Source organism: Schistocerca cancellata, chromosome 1 (genome assembly GCF_023864275.1).
Source record: "Schistocerca cancellata isolate TAMUIC-IGC-003103 chromosome 1, iqSchCanc2.1, whole genome shotgun sequence".
NCBI classification, from domain to species: Eukaryota; Metazoa; Arthropoda; class Insecta; order Orthoptera; family Acrididae; genus Schistocerca; species Schistocerca cancellata.
In genome coordinates, this window is record NC_064626.1 from 236,736,620 (window position 1) to 236,756,402 (window position 19,783).

The 19,783-nt window shown below is 43.9% G+C and overlaps 1 protein-coding gene across 1 annotated transcript in view; it reads right to left on the reverse strand.

Moving 5' to 3' along the window:
* Positions 1-264: 264 nt before the first annotated feature.
* The window catches only part of LOC126166548 (zinc finger protein 467), a 430,211-nt gene continuing 410,692 nt past the window's right edge, over positions 265-19,783 (reverse strand). The window contains exons 9-10 of the mRNA XM_049920414.1: positions 13,326-13,686; positions 265-324 (exon numbers count right to left, since the gene is read on the reverse strand). Coding sequence (XP_049776371.1) covers positions 265-324; positions 13,326-13,686 — 421 coding nt within the window. The remainder of the gene's footprint in view (positions 325-13,325; positions 13,687-19,783) is intronic.

The window sequence follows — 19,783 nt, forward strand, 5'->3', positions numbered from 1 at the left end:
GCCGCTGACGAGTAGCGAACTTACCGTTCACCGCCACGTTCCACAACGAACGCACCGACGTAGGCAGGAAAGGCTTGTGGGCCGTACGTCAATCTGGAACCGCGCGACCGCTACGGTCGCAGGTTCGAATCCTGTCTCGGGCATGGATGCGTGTGATGTCCTTAGGTTAGTTAGGTTTAAGTAGTTCTACGTTCTAGGAGACTGATGACCTCAGAAGTTAAGTCCCATAGTGCTCAGAGCCATTTGAACCATTTGGGCTGTACGTCACACCGTGTTCCAGCCAACATCGGGGTGCCGTTGAGCGACCGTATTGATGGGTTGTGTCTGTTAGTAAAGGCGATAATAGAGTTACGTGCTGGGCATCTGTGTCCACGGAACGTCCACTGGTAAGTAACTGAGGTCAATCAAGAACTCTCTGATGTGGGTGAGTGGCGGTCAAATATGTTCCACAGAAACCGGTAGATATAGGGGGCACAGTGCCACTTCAGCTACCATGGTGCCCGTCAGACCGGCGTGTGCAGAGGTCCACCAGCGACGCAGTGTTCAGATACAGCTCTCGCACCCGGTTATAGATACGAAATAAACGATACCGCCCACCCGCTGCAGCAGTGTCAGGGTGGCGTATCGTACTTCAAAAACGAGACCGGTGCTCACCGAATGTCCATATGCTACTTGAAATCTGTCGGGGATCGTAACAACCAGGGGAAGGACGTGCGCGAAAGAGTTCATTTTTGAGACAAGATAGGTGTTGACGTAACGTGTTCGTAGGAGCATGTCCATTCGACGCAGTTTGTTGCTCTGTAACAGAGTGCGTGCCTGGTGTAGTAGTCGGCGGTATGTAGGAGTCGCCGTGCGGCGAAAACTGCTTAGAGAACGGCACCTCCAAATTTTGGAGTGTGGGCACTTTCTCAAAAGGCACCGTCGTTGTTTTGGAAGAGCCCCCACCTGTGACATTCATGTATTTTGTCAGCCGACTGAGCAACCCAAACACGACTCAAGACCCGTCCTCACAGCTTTACTTTCGCCAAACTTCATAGAAGCTTGTAAGGCCGGAAATGCATATCATCCTATTTCCATCTATTATACTATAAATTTTTTTCCTTATTTTGTTACCTGAAGATATCACATTTCTGTGTCTTTATGTATTGTAATTGTTTTACTATTTTTATATATATATATATATATATATATATATATATATATATATATATATATATATATATATATATATATACAGGGTGTTTCAAAAATGACCGGTATATTTGAAACGGCAATAAAAACTAAACAAGCAGCGATAGAAATACACCGTTTGTTGCAATATGCTTGGGACAACAGTACATTTTCAGGCAGACAAACTTTCGAAATTACAGTAGTTACAATTGTCAACAACAGATGGCGCTGCGGTCTGGGAAACTCTTATAGTACGATATTTTCCACATATCCACCATGCGTAGCAATAATATGGCGTAGTCTCTGAATGAAATTACCCGAAACCTTTGACAACGTGTCTGGCGGAATGGCTTCACATGCAGATGAGATGTACTGCTTCAGCTGTTCAATTGTTTCTGGATTCTGGCGGTACACCTGGTTTTTCAAGTGTCCCCACAGAAAGAAGTCACAAGGGTTCATGTCTGGCGAATAGGGAGGCCAATCCACGCCGCCTCCTGTATGTTTCGGATAGCCCAAAGCAATCACACGATCATCGAAATATTCATTCAGGAAATTAAAGACGTCGGCCGTGCGATGTGGCCGGGCACCATCTTGCATAAACCACGAGGTGTTCGCAGTGTCGTCTAAGGCAGTTTGTACTGCCACAAATTCACGAAGAATGTCCAGATAGCGTGATGCAGTAATCGTTTCGGATCTGAAAAATGGGCCAATGATTCCTTTGGAAGAAATGGCGGCCCAGACCAGTACTTTTTGAGGATGCAGGGACGATGGGACTGCAACATGGGGCTTTTCGGTTCCCCATATGCGCCAGTTCTGTTTATTGACGAAGCCGTCCAGGTAAAAATAAGCTTCGTCAGTAAACCAAATGCTGCCCACATGCATATCGCCGTCATCAATCCTGTGCACTATATCGTTAGCGAATTTCTCTCGTGCAGCAATGGTAGCGGCGCTGAGGGGTTGCCGCGTTTGAATTTTGTATGGATAGAGGTGTAAACTGTGGCCCATGAGACGATACGTGGACGTTGGCGTCATTTGGACCGCAGCTGCAACATGGCGACCGGAAACCCGAGGTCGCTGTTGGATCACCTGCTGCACTAGCTGCGTGTTGCCCTCTGTGGTTGCCGTACGCGGTCGCCCTACCTTTCCAGCACGTTCATCCGTCACGTTCCCAGTCCGTTGAAATTTTTCAAACAGATCCTTTATTGTATCGCTTTTCGGTCCTTTGGTTACATTAAACCTCCGTTGAAAACTTCGTCTTGTTGCAACAACACTGTGTTCTAGGCGGTGGAATTCCAACACCAGAAAAATCCTCTGTTATAAGGAATAAACCATGTTGTCCACAGCACACTTGCACGTTGTGAACAGCACGCGCTTACAGCAGAAAGACGACGTACAGAATGGCGCACCCACAGACTGCGTTGTCTTCTATATCTTTCACATCACTTGCAGCGCCATCTGTTGTTGAAAATTGTAACTACTGTAATTTGGAAAGTTTGTCCGCCTGAAAATGTACTGTTGTCCCAAGCATATTGCAACAAACGGTGTATTCCTATCACTGCTCGTTTAGTTTTTATTGCCGTTTCAAATATACCGGTCATTTTTGAAACACCCTGTATATTTATGCATTTACGTCGATGTACAGTTGGTTTGTTTTGTAAATATTATTTGTATTTTTACGCTGGGTCTTGCCTAGGGAAAACTATGCTATCGAACGATTACATCGATAGGTCGTGTGGAGAACCGAAGTGTTTAGGATCTTTGGTAGTGTTAACCCTGCCGCGTGGAGCGCGGGAAGAGAGGGAGTCTGGCTGGAGTACGGCGGTGGAGCAGGTGTGTTGTGTGACGCTCCCGCGAGTTGCCGCGCTTTCGAGGTTTGGCAGCATGTAAGTGCGCTCTTGCTATGATAGTTTTCTGACACGGTGTCGCGGACGGGAAGCATTAGCTGGCGCACATCAAGAGCCCGTTTCGCCTGGTGACCGTGTCGAGAAGAAGGCGCGCCAACATCCAGCTCCTGCAACAGCGACGGCCGACAATGAGTGACTGTTGCCACCTCCTCGATCGACGACTTCAAACCTTCAATCAACCAACAAGGAAGACTGAAAGCACGTACAGTTTTAGAACTGTATGGCAGACCTCAGCTTTTCAGACAGTTCCATTTGCCTCACAAAATTACAGCAACTTAGCATGAACCTTTGTTGCTCATTGTCCCAATTGCATTACCAAGCAGGGTCCCTTCCTTTTCCGGAATGAACCCGAGTGTCATTGAAATTCAAATGCCAGCATTAAAGTAATATCATTCAATTACACTGCTTAATTTCAAAGTTCAGTTAAAGTATTCATAGCTGGCTACAATATTTAGATTACACAAGCACAAATTAAGAGTGCGAGTTTTGTTACCATATTTTAGCTTACCTGTGACTGCAGCTCAGCTTGGTACGTACTAAATTTTACTATTGTTAATTGTTCGGAATCATTTAATTCAAGTTCAAAGTTAAATCTCTTATTTCTAAATTGCATAGATTCAAGTAGCTTTTGAAATGATTGTTGAGGTAGCCCACGACTAACCTTATTTTATTGAATTTCGTAGTGCTTCAGAAACAAAATTCACTATTAATTTCAGTCACTAAATTAACTTTCCATTTTCCGGTTTTATTTATTCTTTTGTTAAATTAAGTCAGAGTGTAGCGAAATTTATTACTACTGACAAACAATCAGTTTTCACACAACACGTGTCAACCTTCAGTTGCCACGCTTTTAGTGCTAATTATATGTGCAATATCCTTTCTTTTTCAGTTATTATAGTAGTTGTCCATACGGTAATTTTCCCCAAATCTCAAATATCTAATTAACGCCAGTTAATTGTTAACGTAACGACCGCACATTTACTTTCTTTATTAACTTTACCCCTTTTCAAAATTAATTTCCACCAGTTTCATTTGCATTTTTCCTTTCATTTAGATGTAATCCTTTCCTCCCTCTTTACCGACAGATTAACTTCGGTGACGATTGCTTTTCCCAAATGTCCATTAGGTACACGCGCTTTAGTTTTTACTGTCATTAAGGTCGATAAGTGAGGGGGAGGTTACAAGCTCTCCTGCGAAACTTGCGGGACTACCCCTCCTTGAACAAATGATACAGCGGAAACTTGGCTTAGCCACATTCTGATGAAAGTTTCCAGAATGAAATTTTCACTCTGCAGCGAAGTGATGAGTTTTCTTCAGTCAAGAGTTTGGACATTTTGAATAAGTTAAGCACAGACTTAGATTTCTTAAACAAGGTTCCTTTTTCTTGGGATTCAGACACTTCCTATCTTAGTGACAAACAGGCTACGAAAAGTCAGAAGGTGATATATAATACGACAGAAAGTGAAGTTAATGTAAGTTTTCAATGGACCACTATCAGATGAAAGCAGTTAATCACACACATAAGCTGTAACAAACAGGACGTAGTTACGTGATACAATTTCTCGGCACTGCGGCATGGGTTACTCGTCTTCAGTTTCAACGAAATAAGACGTAAAATTCTTCTTCAAGTAAAAGGAAACAAATTAAGGGGCGTGCGTGAAGAAACACTAAACTTAAAAAATAAATAAATAAAATAAAATAAAAAGTAAGGACCAGACTAATGGATAGAGGGCGCCACATCAGTAAGCGCCATTTTCATGATGTCATGATTAACCAATTCAGCCAATCAGATTCCGTCTTTTTTGGCATAAAATGGGAGCCTCGTCAGTTTCTCGAAGTCAGGCATAGCCCCTGACGATAGTGATGGAGGGAGTTATGCAAAGCCTGGGATGTTATTAGAATTCGAGGCGGCAAATTTACCGAGAATTCTTATCGAAGGACTACGTCGCGAAAGTCCTCATAGCCACAGATACTCATTCCTTTGTAGTTTTACGTATCGACTGATTTAGCCATCCGTTATTTCAGTGAAAATTCTTCTTTTTATCATTTAAAACCGATTAATATACTGCTATTGATTAAACTGATCCAGGACCAATTAATGCATAACTAATTAAGCAGATGAATCGCTGGGGGCCTAAAGTTGAGTGTAAACTTTCGCCGAGGCGCAAACAAGGAAGAAATTAACATTGTTAAATTTTGTTGAATTAGAAAAATTCAAAGAAAAGTAACGAATCGTGGCAAAAATACTTCCGACATGTGGCACTAGATGCTTAAAAGCCATTTGATTAAGCCATCAAACAATTCAAAAAATGTTTCCTCTATGATCACGTCTCTTCATAAACAGAATTACGGTGATCAAGGTAAATTGGTGGATAGAGAGATACCCGGCTTGAATAAATTTAAATTACGAAGTCACTGTTCATTTATTTAAACACAAACTTACAATGTAGAACCAAATATTAAAGTTTTAAAACGAACCATACTCTGATATTCAGTGACAGAAGTACGAGACACATGTATTGAAGCAAATAAATACAGAAATAAAAAAGTAAAAATACTTAATTTTTATAACTATATTTTTTATTTACGTTATTCCGAAAAAAGGTACGCTACTTGTTCTGTCAAAAAATTGGTGACTCCAGTCGCGGATAATGTATGACTGGAAAGACTGGACAAGTATATAAGTGAAAATACTTTTACCCAGTGAATGAGTGGAAACACATATAACAGACCCAACGACTTATCTTAGTAGATAAGCTGAAGAAAGGCAAACCTACCTTTGTGGCATTCGTAGATTTAAAGTAAGACTTGGACAATGTTGACTGGACTACATTCGTTGAAATTTTCAAGATATCAGGGATAAAATACAGGGAGCAAAAGATTATTTACAACTTGTACAGAAATCAGATTGCAGTTGTAAGAGCCGAAGGATATGAAAGGGAAGCGTTGGTGACAATGGACTGTCATGGACTGAGCGGCTGGTCCCGGCGGAGGTTCGAGTCCTCCCTCGGGCATGGGTGTGTGTGTCCTTAGGATAATTTATGTTAAGTAGTGTGTAAGCTTAGGGACTGATGACCTTAAGATTACACACACACACATTTTTGGGGTAACCTATCGCCGATGTCACTCAGTCTGTACACAGAGCGAGTCAGATATGGCAAAAGGCTTCGAACAGCAGTTGTACAGAACGGATAGTGTCTTGAAAACGGGCTTAAGATGAACACCGATAGAAGTGAAACAAGGGTAATGGAATGTAGTCGAATTAAATCAAGCCAAGCTGAGTGAAGCAGATTAGGAAACGAGGCACTATATGTGGGGCTTGACATTTGCATTTTAGGCAGCAGAATAACTGGTGATGGCCGAAGTAGAAAGGAAATAAAATGCAATAGTAAGAAAAGAATTTTCAAAAAAATAAGAGTTTATTAACATATTATATAAATGTGTTAAGAAGTATATCCTGAAGGTCTTTCTGTGAACTGTAGTCTTGCATGGAAGTTAAACGAGGACAGTAAGAAATTCGGACAATAAGAGAAAAGAAACCTTTGAAATGCAGTGTTGCAAAAGAATGCTGAGGTTTCGATGGGTAAATCTAATAAGTAATGAGGAGTTACTGAATCAAATTGGGAAACAAACAATTTATGGCTCAGCTTGACTTAAAGAAGGGATTAGTTGATATGATACATCTTGATGCATCAAGGAAACGTCAGTTTGCTAACGGAGGGAAGTATGGGAGGTAAAAACTGTGGAGGGAGATGAAGGAATGTACACAGTAAGCAGCTTCAAGTGGAGGTTGCAATATTTATCCAGAGATGAAGAGACTTACACGAGACTGTCTAACGTGGAGAGCTGTATCAAACCAGTCTTTGGACTGAAGGCCACACCAACAGCAACGACAACAAATGACGTAACCGTCGGAGGTTAGTGTCTGTCGGTAGTCTCACAACAAGTGAAACCACTGCAACGCGAAGACTGAATGAAAAACATACATACAGCTGATGTGGCCGCAGAGATTAGCTTCATTTCTTTGATTCATATGACTGGAAAAACCGGAAGAACGAAAAAACAATCGACTGGCCAATCAGTTGTTAAAACTAGCCGGTTGTCCCTTCCCTGATTCCGAGACCGAAGACGAAAGGAACATTTCATTCGTTGTGTCAACAGCCGGTGACTATAATCGTTTGTTAAACTCACCTCAAAAATCTTTCTACTGCAATGACGCTCTTTCCAATCTTTCCAATTACGATCTCGCAATACGGAGGACGGAGGTTCAAATCTCATCCACATTTAGTTTCTCTACCTGTACTAAGGGTTAGTACAGGACGTAGTGAGATGGCACCGTGCATACGGCACTAGACGTATTTTGGAGAACGGGAGGTCAAATCACCATTACGGCTATCCTCCATCGCGTAGTTTGCTTCGCGTGTCGCACATCGCTAAAGCCGTGCCGTGAAACAGCGCTGTCGGCACACTGGAGGAGCTGGTTAATGTGATTTCCGCTCTGTATTAAAAGCGTTTGCTTTCTTAACCATATTCTAACCATGTTGTTCTGTCTGTAGTATACATAAATAAAATTTTCAATATCCATGAACATGTTATAAGAAAGCAACGGGGTTCCATGTCCAGTGAATAACGACATCATCATATAAATTTTTTTTAAATAAGACAAATTACTCCTGAGAGGCAGCCCACTTATATTTATATAACCTTGAATATTACAGAAACTATTTCTCTTACTTTAATAATGAAGTCCCGTAACCCTTCGGATAACGTGAAGGTGGGGAAAAAAATCTATATTTAACGGCATGCGAATCCGCTATGCGTTGCCCCATAATCTGAAGCCTGTATCAACTACGCTACGCTGAAGTTCTACAGTGAACGTCCTTATATTTTATATTACTATTATCTGAAGTTCTTAATCGCCGATATGTTATCTAATTATAACAAATCCCACCAAGAGCGACGCGTTTTTGATGAGGTTTCAGTGTGCCATTGCATCAGAACAGCGTATTTTCATAAAACGCGAAGTCTAACACGAAAATAAGTAAACGTGGAAATCCTTTGACAGCTAATATGACGTTTCCCGTCATTTTATCACAGAAAATCTTACCAATAACGACGCTCCTTTGAGAGATCCTGAATGTGCTGATGCTTAGAGACAGCATATATTTGTAAGTTATACAAAATATGGACATCAACTGAAAACGACAGATAGATCGTGGCGTCAGGCAAGTTCTGCTTGTACCGTAGAAAGTGTTCTTGCCTCTTACTAGTTCTATTTTACGTGGCTCACTACCCAAATATTACAGAACTTATTTTCTATTTCACGTGACGAAATGGCCTCGCGACGAGAAAAAGCTGGAACAGACGTCACAAAACGCGTACAGCTCCACTTCGGCATTAGCTAACTCGTGCCATGTGTGGATGCCTTGAGAGTGCTGCGATTCCGGACGCGACCGTGGCTGCTACTTTGTCGACGCCACTGAAGCTCTAAGGACGAGCGCCGGGTACATTTCATGCCACAGAGGCAGTTTTCAAGTAAAAGTACGAGCATATTATGGACAGCCGCACCATACTGGTCTTCCGACTGAGCACCACACCAACTATTGCATTCTGAGACATTGTGAAAGATTCTTCCTTGTTTGATTAATATTCCGTGGGCCGAGTAATCTGTATCTTTCGAGTCTTCTTTATGAAATACTAACGTGAAAGCTAGAGACAGGTAAAGGGCGTGGTAGAAAAAGGTGGCAACAAGTAGTGGGCAGCAATCCGCAAATGCACAAATACTGTGCGAAATGTGAACCAAGCGAACCTGCGGATCTGCACACATACCAGTAGTTTTGTTATGATGAGTGATGGTCAATAAGTAAGCTACTGCACGTGCAATGACGTCAGCTACCCTCACGTGTCTGCCGGGTAAGCATGTATTATGATGTGCGCCCCACTCTCCCCCTCCCAAGCCGTACAAAGGGCACAGATGAGCATCGAAAGAGAACGCATCTATCCATCGTGCTACTGAAGTAGTTTTACATTATACAACGCGCATAATGTGTAACAACTAAAGAGGAAGTATGGATTAAACACTTTCAAGATTGTATAAACATTATATTCATTACTTTTAGTCGTATCACGCAGTACATATCAACCGATGAAAGCATTTTCATAAATCTGATAAAGATCAAAAGTCAAATAGTAAATACAATTATCAAAAAGTAACTAATTTCCCTAACTCGCGTAATATTCAAATGGTTCAAATGGCTCTGAGCACTATGGGACTTAACATCTATGGTCATCAGTCCCCTAGAACTTAGAACTACTTAAACCTAACTAACCTAAGGACAGCACACAACACCCAGCCATCACGAAGCAGAGAAAATCCCTGACCCCGCCGGGAATCGAACCCGAGAACCCGGGCGTGGGAAGCGAGAACGCTACCGCACAACCACGAGATGCGGGCTCGCGTAATATTCTTCAAATGAATAAGTCTCTTGTACTACACATTTCCAAAACCAGCCTATGTTCTTCCTCAGAGTTCATGCTATCTCCATACCAAATTTCATCGAAATCGGGTCATTGGGTTAGTCGTGAAAGCATAACAGAGTTACTTCCGCATTTATAATACGACAATGAAGTGATAAAAATCATGGGATATGTACTGATATCGTGTCGGATTTCCCTTTGCCCGGTGTGGTGCCGCAACACGATGTGGCATGGACTCAACAAGTCATTGGAAGTCCAATGCAGAAATATTCAGCCTTGCTGCCTCTACAGCCGTCCATAATTGCAAAAGTATTGCAAGTGCAGAATTTTGTACACTAACTGACCTCTCCTTGACGTCACATAAATGTTCGATGGGATTCGTGTTGGGCAATTTGGGTGGCCAAAAATATCTTCAAACCAATCGGGAACAACTGTGGCCAAGTGACATGATGCACTGTCATCTTTCCATCGTTGTTTGTGAACATGACGTCCGTGAGTAGTTGCAAATGGTCTCTAAGTGGCCGAACATAATCATTTTCAGTCAATGATCGGTTCAGTTGGACCAGAAGACCCAGTGAATTTCAGGTTAACACAGTTCACACCATTATGGAGAGAGCCACAGCTTGCACAGTCCCTTGCTGACAACTTGAGTCCGTCGCTTCGTGCGGTCTTTGTCACACTGGAACCCGACCATCAGCTCTTACCAACTGAAACCGTGACTCATCTGACCAGGGCACGGTTTTCCAGTCGTCTAGGATCTAACCGATATGCTCACAAGCCTAAGAGAGGCGCTGCAGGCGATGTTGTGCTGTTACGAAAGACACTCGCGTCAGTCGTTTGCTGCCATAGTTCCCCAACGGATACGTTCGTCGTAAGTCCCACTTTGATTTCTGCAGATATTTCACACAGTCTTGCTTGTCTATTAGCACTGACAAGCCTACACAAGTGCCGCTGCTGTCGGTCGCTAAGTGAAAGCCGTCGAGCACTGCGTTGTCCGTGGTGAGAAGTAATGCCTGAAATTTGGTGCTCTCAGCACACTCTTGACACTGTGGATCTCGGAATATAGAATTCCGTAACGATTTCCGAAATGGAACGTCCCATTCGTCTAGCTACAACTACCACCCCGCCTTCAAATTCTGTTAATTCCCGTCGTGCGGCCATAATCACATCGCAAACGTTTTCACATGAATCAGCTGTTACAAACGACACCTCAGCCAATGATCTGTCCTTTGATGTCTCGTGTACGCAATACTACCGCCAGTTGTATATGTACACATCGCTATCCCATGACTTGCCACTTCAGTGTAGTATGGATAAAGCTTTCAGTTATGACCTTTTTTTCGTGATCCTGTTTTGGTTTAAATAATGCCTAACGGTACCCCAAGCTATGGCCAAGTTACCTTGCAAAACTTCATGAAAAACTCTAGTACTTTTGGAGATTAGCCTGTTCAAACACACAAGCAAACAGGCACGGCAGTATTACAGATTTATTATTAGTATGGAGAATGGGGGAAAGAAATGCAGTAGAAGAAGAATGGGTAGCTTTGAGAGATGAAATAGCGAAGGCAGCAGAGGATCACGTAGGTAAAAAGACGAGAGCTAATAGAAATCCTTGGGTAACAGAAGAGATATTGAATCTAATTGATGAAGGAGAAAATACAAAAATGCAGTAAATGAAGCAGGTAAAATGGAATACAAACGTCTCAAAAATGACATCGACAGGAAGTGCAAAATGGCTACGCAGGGATGGCTAGAGGCCAAATGTAAGGATGTAGAGGCTTATCTCACTACGGGTAAGATAGATACTGCCTACAGGAAAATTAAATACATCTTTGGAGAAAAGAGAATCACTTGCATGAATATCAAAAGCTAAGATGGAAACCCAGTTCTAAACAAAGAAGGGAAAGCAGAAAGGTAGAGGTAGTATATAGAGGGTCTATACAAGGGCGATGTTCTTGAGGACAACATTATGGAAATGGGAGAGAATGTAGATGAAGATGAAATAGGAGATATGATACTGCGTGAAGAATTTGACAGAGCACTGAAAGACCTAAGTCGAAACAAGGCCCCGGGAGTACACAACATTCCATTAGAACTACTGACAGCCTTGGGAGAGCCAGTCCTGACAAAACTCTACCATCTGGTGAGCAAGATGTACGAGACAGGCGAAATACCCTCAGACTTCAAGAAGAATATAATAATTCCAATCCCAAAGAAAGCAGGCGTTGACAGATGTGAAAATTACCGAACTATCAGTTTAATAAGCCACGGCTGCAAAATACTAACACGAATTCTATACAGACGAATGGAAAAACTGATAGAAGCCGACCTCGAGGAAGATTAGTTTGGATTAAGTAGAAATGTTGGAACACGGGAGGCAATACTGACACCACGACGTATCTTAGAAGAAAGATTAAGGAAAGGCAAACCTACGTTTCTAGCATTTGTAGACTTAGAAAAACCTTTTGACAATGTTGACTGGAATACTCTCTTTGAAATTCTAAAGGTGGCAGGGGTAAAATACAGTGAGCGAAAGCTATTTACAATTTGTACAGAAACCAGAAGGCAGTTATAAGAGTCGAGGGGCACGAAAGGGAAGCAGTGGTTGGGAAGGGAGTGAGACAGGGTTGTAGCCTCTCCCAGATGTTATTCAATCTGTATATTGAGCAAGCAGTAAAGGAACAAAAGAAAAATTTGGAGTAAGAATTAAAATCCATGGAGAAGAAATAAAAACTTTGAAGTTGGCCGATGACATTGTAATTTTTTCAGGGACAGCAAAGGAACTGGAAAAGCAGTTGAACGGAATGGACAGTGTCTTGAAAGGAGGATATAAGATGAACATCAACAAGAGCAAAACGAGGATAATGGAATGTAGTCGAATTAAATCGGGTGATGCTGCGGGGGCCGGCCGATGTGGCCGAGCGGTTCTAGGCGCTTCAGTCTGGAACCGCGTGACCGCTACGGTCACAGGCTCGAATCCTGCCTCGGGCATGGATGTGTGTGATGTCCTTAGGTTAGTTAGGTTTCAGTAGTTCTAAGTTCTACGGGACTGTTGACCTCAGATGTTAAAGCCTTTTATTTTTTATTTATTTTTTTTATTTTTTGATGCTGCGGGAATTAGATTAGGAAATGAGACGTCTAAAGAAGTAAATGAATTTTGCTACTTGGGGAGCAAAATAACTGATGATGGTCGAAGTAGAGAGGATATAAAATGTAGACTGGCAATTGCAAAGAAAGCGTTTCTGAAAACGTGAAATTTGTTAACATCGAGTATAGATGTAAGTGTCAGGAAGTCGTTTCTGAAAGTATTTATATGTAGTGTAGCCATGTACGGAAGTGAGACGTGGGCGATAAATAGTTTAGACAAGAGGAGAATAGAAGCTTTGGAAATGTGGTGATACAGAAGAATGCTGAAGATTAGATGGGTAGATCACGTAACTAATGAGGAGGTATTGAATAGTATTGGAGAGAAGAGAAATTTGTGGCACAACTTGCTTAGAAGAAGGGATCGGTTGGTAGGGCATATTCTGCGACATCAAGGGATCACCAATTTGGTATTGGAGGGCAGCGTGGAGGGAGACGAAGAGATTAATACACTAAAGAGATTCAGAAGGGTGTAGGTTGCAGTAGGTACTGGGAGATGAAGAAGCTTTCACAGGATAGAGTAGCATGGAGAGTTCCATCAACCCAGTCTCTGGAATGAAGACCACAACAACAACATGGAGACTGCTGGCAGAAGAGACGAGTAACGATGGCCAGAGGGTGGCTACTCACCGTGTGGAATAAGAGATCGACCCGCGTGGAGCAGCGGTAGGGGCACTGGCTGCACGCGTGTTCTTTTAGTAGCCCCTCCGTCGCCTGGGACTCGACAGCGACTGCCGTGGACAACGGGTCGCGGTCTGCGGTGGAGGCAGGCGGAGACCCGGCCGCCTCCTCTGGGGCCTGCTGAGGTTCCTCTTGGACTTGCCGAGGAGGGTCCGCGTCTGCCGCGGCCGACGTCGCCGGCGCCGCTTCCGGCTGCCCCTGGCTGCCCTGCTCTGCAGCAGCGCCCTGCGCGGGGAACGCGCACGCCTTGTCGCGCACGTGGCGGGCCAGCTGCTGCGCCAGGGCGAACTTCATGCCGCACATCGCGCACCTGGAACAGCGCTAGTCGTCCTTCTTGGATTCCGTATCGATCGAAGTTTAAGCTGCCAAACACATACGGACTCACACTTGTGATATATCTCAACTATTCAAAAACAGTCTTAGTCGCAATTATTATTATTATACCGCCAACCGGTTTCAACCCGACGTACGGGTCATCTTCTGCGCGTTTACACTGTGAAAAAAGAAAAAAAAAATGTTTCAAATGGCTCTGAGCACTATGGGACTTAACATCTGTGGTCATCAGCCCCCTAGAACACAGAACTACTTAAACCTAACTAACCTAAGGACATCACACACACCCATGACTGAGGCAGGATTCGAACCTGCGACCGTAGCGGTCACGCAGTTCCAGACTGAAGCGCCTAGAACCGCAAGGCCACACCGGCCGGCTACACTGTGAATATCCGTCAAAAAGATTCCATTATACAACAGCTAAAATTACGTAAATTTAAAATATGTTACCCATTCAAAATATGTTACCCATAGGAAACTATACCAGACTAGCCCGTCGTCATGGTAGCAGCTGGTGTGTTCGTATGGTGTTCTCGCTACACAGACTAGAGGGCGCCTGATATACGCTTTATAATCCATGGCAACGGCGTCCTCACCACAAGGAGTAGAGGGTGTTGTTGTCCTACCATATTAGCCGTTTTTGTAAATTGACCGAATGTTTTCCACGTAAATGTACGAATAGATATATCATAATACAAGACGATACCAGTTTTTGTGTGTCACAAATTGTTTTACTTTATATTATGGCACATAATGTAATATACTTTTACGAATTTTACGAGTTGACTACGGAACATTTATTATTATTTTATAATTAACACTATAATTGTAGCTCTTTTTAAATGGAATGGTTCCGCTCTCTGTTATTTACTGTCACTTAAATTTATGTTAAACCAAGGTGATTAGTAATTACTTATAATAAACTGTATTAAATGCCGTTGATCGCCGCTGGGGGTGTTGCCGTCTATTCACGTGATCTCAGTACGCTATTTAAGCCCATACGAAGGGCTGGTCTCGCATAGTTTCCTGCCGTTATGTAGACAGAAGTAACACCACCAGCAGTCGACCAATGGGTAACATATTTTAAATTTACGTAATTTTAGCTGCGTATAATGGAATCTTTCTGACGGATACTTATAATTTCACAGTGTGAACGCCCAGAAGATGACCCCTACGTCGGTTTGAAACCGGTTGGTGGTTTAATAATAATAAATGCGATTAAGACTGTTTTTGAATAATTGATTAATCGTACTAATCGCTGCTTCATCTCCACAGTCATGTTGTCCAAAAATCTATGTGATATATCTGCTGCACAAGCTGAGAGGTCGTGTAAATGACGCGCGGGGTAGCCGTGCGGTCTCAGGAGTCTTGTCATTGTTCGCGCGACTGCTCTCGTCGGAGGTTCGAGTGCTCCCTCGGGCATGGGTGCGTGTGTTGTCTTTAGCGTAAGTTAGTTTAAGTTAGGTTAGGTAGTGTGTCAGCTTAGCGACCGATGACCTCTGCATTTTGGTCCCACAGGACATACCACAAATTTCCAAATTTCCCGTATAAATGAAACTCTCGTGCTATATGCATACTTCGCTTTTTTTCAGGTCCCATCTGACACATGGAATTCTGCTATGGGGAAACTCACCTGGATCTAAGGCCATATTTAAATGGCAAGAAAAAGCCCATCATATACACTCCTGGAAATGGAAAAAAGAACACATTGACACCGGTGTGTCAGACCCACCATACTTGCTCCGGACACTGCGAGAGGGCTGTACAAGCAATGATCACACGCACGGCACAGCGGACACACCAGGAACCGCGGTGTTGGCCGTCGAATGGCGCTAGCTGCGCAGCATTTGTGCACCGCCGCCGTCAGTGTCAGCCAGTTTGCCGTGGCATACGGAGCTCCATCGCAGTCTTTAACACTGGTAGCATGCCGCGACAGCGTGGACGTCAACCGTATGTGCAGTTGACGGACTTTGAGCGAGGGCGTATAGTGGGCATGCGGGAGGCCGGGTGGACGTACCGCCGAATTGCTCAACACGTGGGGCGTGAGGTCTCCACAGTACATCGATGTTGTCGCCAGTGGTCGGCGGAAGGTGCACGTGCCCGTCGACCTGGGACCGGACCGCAGCGACGCACGGATGCACGCCAAGACCGTAGGATCCTACGCAGTGCCGTAGGGGACCGCACCGCCACTTTCCAGCAAATTAGGGACACTGTTGCTCCTGGGGTATCGGCGAGGACCATTCGCAACCGTCTCCATGAAGCTGGGCTACGGTCCCGCACACCGTTAGGCCGTCTTCCGCTCACGCCCCAACATCGTGCAGCCCGCCTCCAGTGGTGTCGCGACAGGCGTGAATGGAGGGACGAATGGAGACGTGTCGTCTTCAGCGATGAGAGTCGCTTCTGCCTTGGTGCCAATGATGGTCGTATGCGTGTTTGGCGCCGTGCAGGTGAGCGCCACAATCAGGACTGCATACGACCGAGGCACACAGGGCCAACACCCGGCATCATGGTGTGGGGAGCGATCTCCTACACTGGCCGTACACCACTGGTGATCGTCGAGGGGACACTGAATAGTGCACGGTACATCCAAACCGTCATCGAATCCATCGTTCTACCATTCCTAGACCGGCAAGGGAACTTGGTGTTCCAACAGGACAATGCACGTCCGCATGTATCCCGTGCCACCCAACGTGCTCTAGAAGGTGTAAGTCAACTACCCTGGCCAGCAAGATCTCCAGATCTGTCCCCCATTGAGCATGTTTGGGACTGGATGAAGCGTCGTCTCACGCGGTCTGCACGTCCAGCACGAACGCTGGTCCAACTGAGGCGCCAGGTGGAAATGGCATGGCAAGCCGTTCCACAGGACTACATCCAGCATCTCTACGATCGTCTCCATGGGAGAATAGCAGCCTGCATTGCTGCGAAAGGTGGATATACACTGTACTAGTGCCGACATTGTGCATGCTCTGTTGCCTGTGTCTATGTGCCTGTGGTTCTGTCAGTATGATCATGTGATGTATCTGACCCCAGGAATGTGTCAATAAAGTTTCCCCTTCCTGGGACAATGAATTCACGGTGTTCTTATTTCAATTTCCAGGAGTGTACATTGCGCGGCTCACACCAAAAGAATCATGTGGACACTACTTCAAGGAAATATATATTTTTACAGTAGCTATTTGTAGTTGTCTACTATACACCAAAGTGCGAACGGCCTTGCCGCAGTGGTAACACCGGTTCCCGTCATATCACCGAAGTTAAGTGCTGTCGGGCTTGGCTAGCAATAGGCTTGGTCACTGTTAGGGTCTGCCGAGTACTGTTCGCAAGTGGGGAGCACTCAGCCCTTGCGATGCCAGTTGAGGAGCTGGAGCTACATCTACATCATACTCCGCAAGCTAATTAATGGTGTGTGGCGGTGGGAACTTTCGGTACCATTATCTGGTCCTCCCAACCCTGTTCCACTCGCGAATAGTGCGTGGGAAGAATGATTGTCGGTAAGCGTCTGTATTGGCTCTAATTTCTCGAATTTTCTCCTCGTGGTCAATAAGCGAGATGCATGTGGGGCGAAGTAATATGTTGTCTGAGTGCTCCTGAAAAGTGCTGTCCCGAAATTTCAATAGTAAGTCTCTCAGTGATGTACAACGTCTGCCAGTGGAGTTTGTTTTGCATCTCCGTAACGCTCTCTCACCAGCTAATCTATCAAACGATCCCGTGACGAAACGCGCCGCTCTATCAGTGCTACCTGATGGGGACCCCAGATAGATGAACAATACTCAGGAATCGGACGAACAAGCGCCTTATAAGCTACTTCTTTCGTGGATGAGTTACATTTCCCTAAGATTCTTCCGATAAATCTGAGTATTATGTCTGCTTTTCCCACAATCTGTTTTATATGGTCATTCCACTTACGGTCGCTCTGGCTAGTTACGCTTAGATATTTTACGGCAGACGCTGTCTCAAAATACTTGTCGCCAATAGTGTAGCTGTACAGTAGTGGATTTCTTTTCCTATGTATGCGCAATATGTTACATTTATTTACGTTCAGGGTCAACTGTCAGAGTCTGCACCATTCATCAATTCTCTGCAGGTCGTTCTGCAAATTCTTACTACCTTCTGGCGTTGCTACTTTGGTATACACGACTGCATCATCTGCGAATAGCCTTAATGAGCATCCGACGCTTTCTAGTAGATCATTTATATGTATTGTGAGCAGCAGCGGTCCTATCACACTTCCCTGTGGTATTCTGGGTATTACCTTTACCTCTGTCGATTTAGAACCGTTAGGAGCGACGTGTTGAGTTCTATCTGCAAGAAAGTCTTGAATCCAATCGCAAGTCTGCTCCGATACTCCGTAAGCACGTATTTTTTTTCATCAAACGGCCGTGCGGGATGGTGGCAGATGCCTTACTGAAGTCAAGGAACACGACACCAGCCTGAGTGCCGTTGTCCACTGCGCTGTGGGTCTCATGGAGGAACAGAGTGAGCTGAGTTTCGCAGGATCTCTGTTCGCGAAATCCATGTTGATTTTTAGAGAAGAGCTATTCATTTTCCAAAAACGCCATAGTTCTTGAGCATAAAATATGTTCCATAATTCTGCTACAGATTGATGTCAACGATATAGGTGTATAACTGTGTGGATCTGTGTTACGGCCTTTCTTAAAAACGGGAATGACCTGCCCTTTTTTCCAGATTTACCTGATTGAGAAGTAACGACACCAGTCACGAAAACTGACTATGGCCAGGAGAGCGGCGTGCTGACCACACGCCCCTCCATATCCACACCCGATGACGCCTGAGGGCTGAGGATGACACGGCGGCCGGTCGTAACGTTGGACCTTCAAGGCTTGTCTGCATAGTGTTTTTTTTCTTTTTAGTATACACCAAAAACCTGAATAATTTTGACCTTAGGATGTCAATACACCGTCATAGCACTAGACATAGACACACAACAGACAAGCCGCATGCCAGACTAGCAAAAGTCCGCAATCTTGTTCTCAGTACTTCAACAAACTACCTAAAAATGCCCACTCAGTGCCCCTGAGTAAGTTTAAAGGCACAATAACAAAGTAGTTAAAAAGGAAAGCCTTCTACACAGTGAAGGAATTTGAAGAATGTACAATAAATGACGCGGAGTTTTGAGATGGGACTATACAAAATTATAAATTGTAATATTTCATGAAGCTACTAGTGCAGTTATGTTCATTCACCTATCCGAGCAGTATATTCATTCACTGTGCCATACTGTATAAGGCAATACAGAGATAAAGTTTATTATAATTATTAAGATTATATAGAAACAAAAACATTAGAGTGACTTGCTGATTCACTGTGGCCTTCTCTATTAGGTCTACAAAGAGTGATGCCTTCGTATAACTATATACTTCCCTCAAGTAGGTTCTCGGGTAAAAGTGGCCTTGTAATATAATTAGGTAAGAATTCATATAAAATCACTGTTATGTTGTAACTATAAAGGTATATAAATTGTATACGACGACGCCAATTTCATTTAAATATTTTAAAAAGTGAATAATATCCTATTCTATTCTTTCCCTCCACCCACCATTGACAAAGAGAGTGATTCTCACAAAATATTAAAAAAAATTGAAATCTACAGGCTGGCCAGCTGTGCAACTATAACGTCATTGCGTTCGAGAAAACGAACTGATGGAGAGTGTGCCCCAGCTTGTAACATACGAGTATCATTCCTGGCCATGTTCGTCGGCTTGTCGTCGTGACTATTGTGCATGTCGGCGCTGTTTTCTGTGCAGCTGGAGATGATGGTCAACTTTTCCACAATCTTTGTAAACCCATTATGGTCTGTGCATATTATGAGTGCTTAAGAGCTAGTGCCTTTCCCATAAAGGAATTTTTTTCCCGGCAGCTCTTTCCAATAAAATAAATAAAGATAGGAAGCATCACTTTTCAAAGTAGTGTGTCGAGTTCCGTAACTCAATTTGCCACTTCAAGCGCCATCTAGTGGCATGGACAGGTCAGCTTGTGCAGTATAGCGTGCTCCCTATCAGAAAATGTGTCTCTGAGTGTGCATAACGGGACCTGTCGGTTCCTTTGTGTACGAG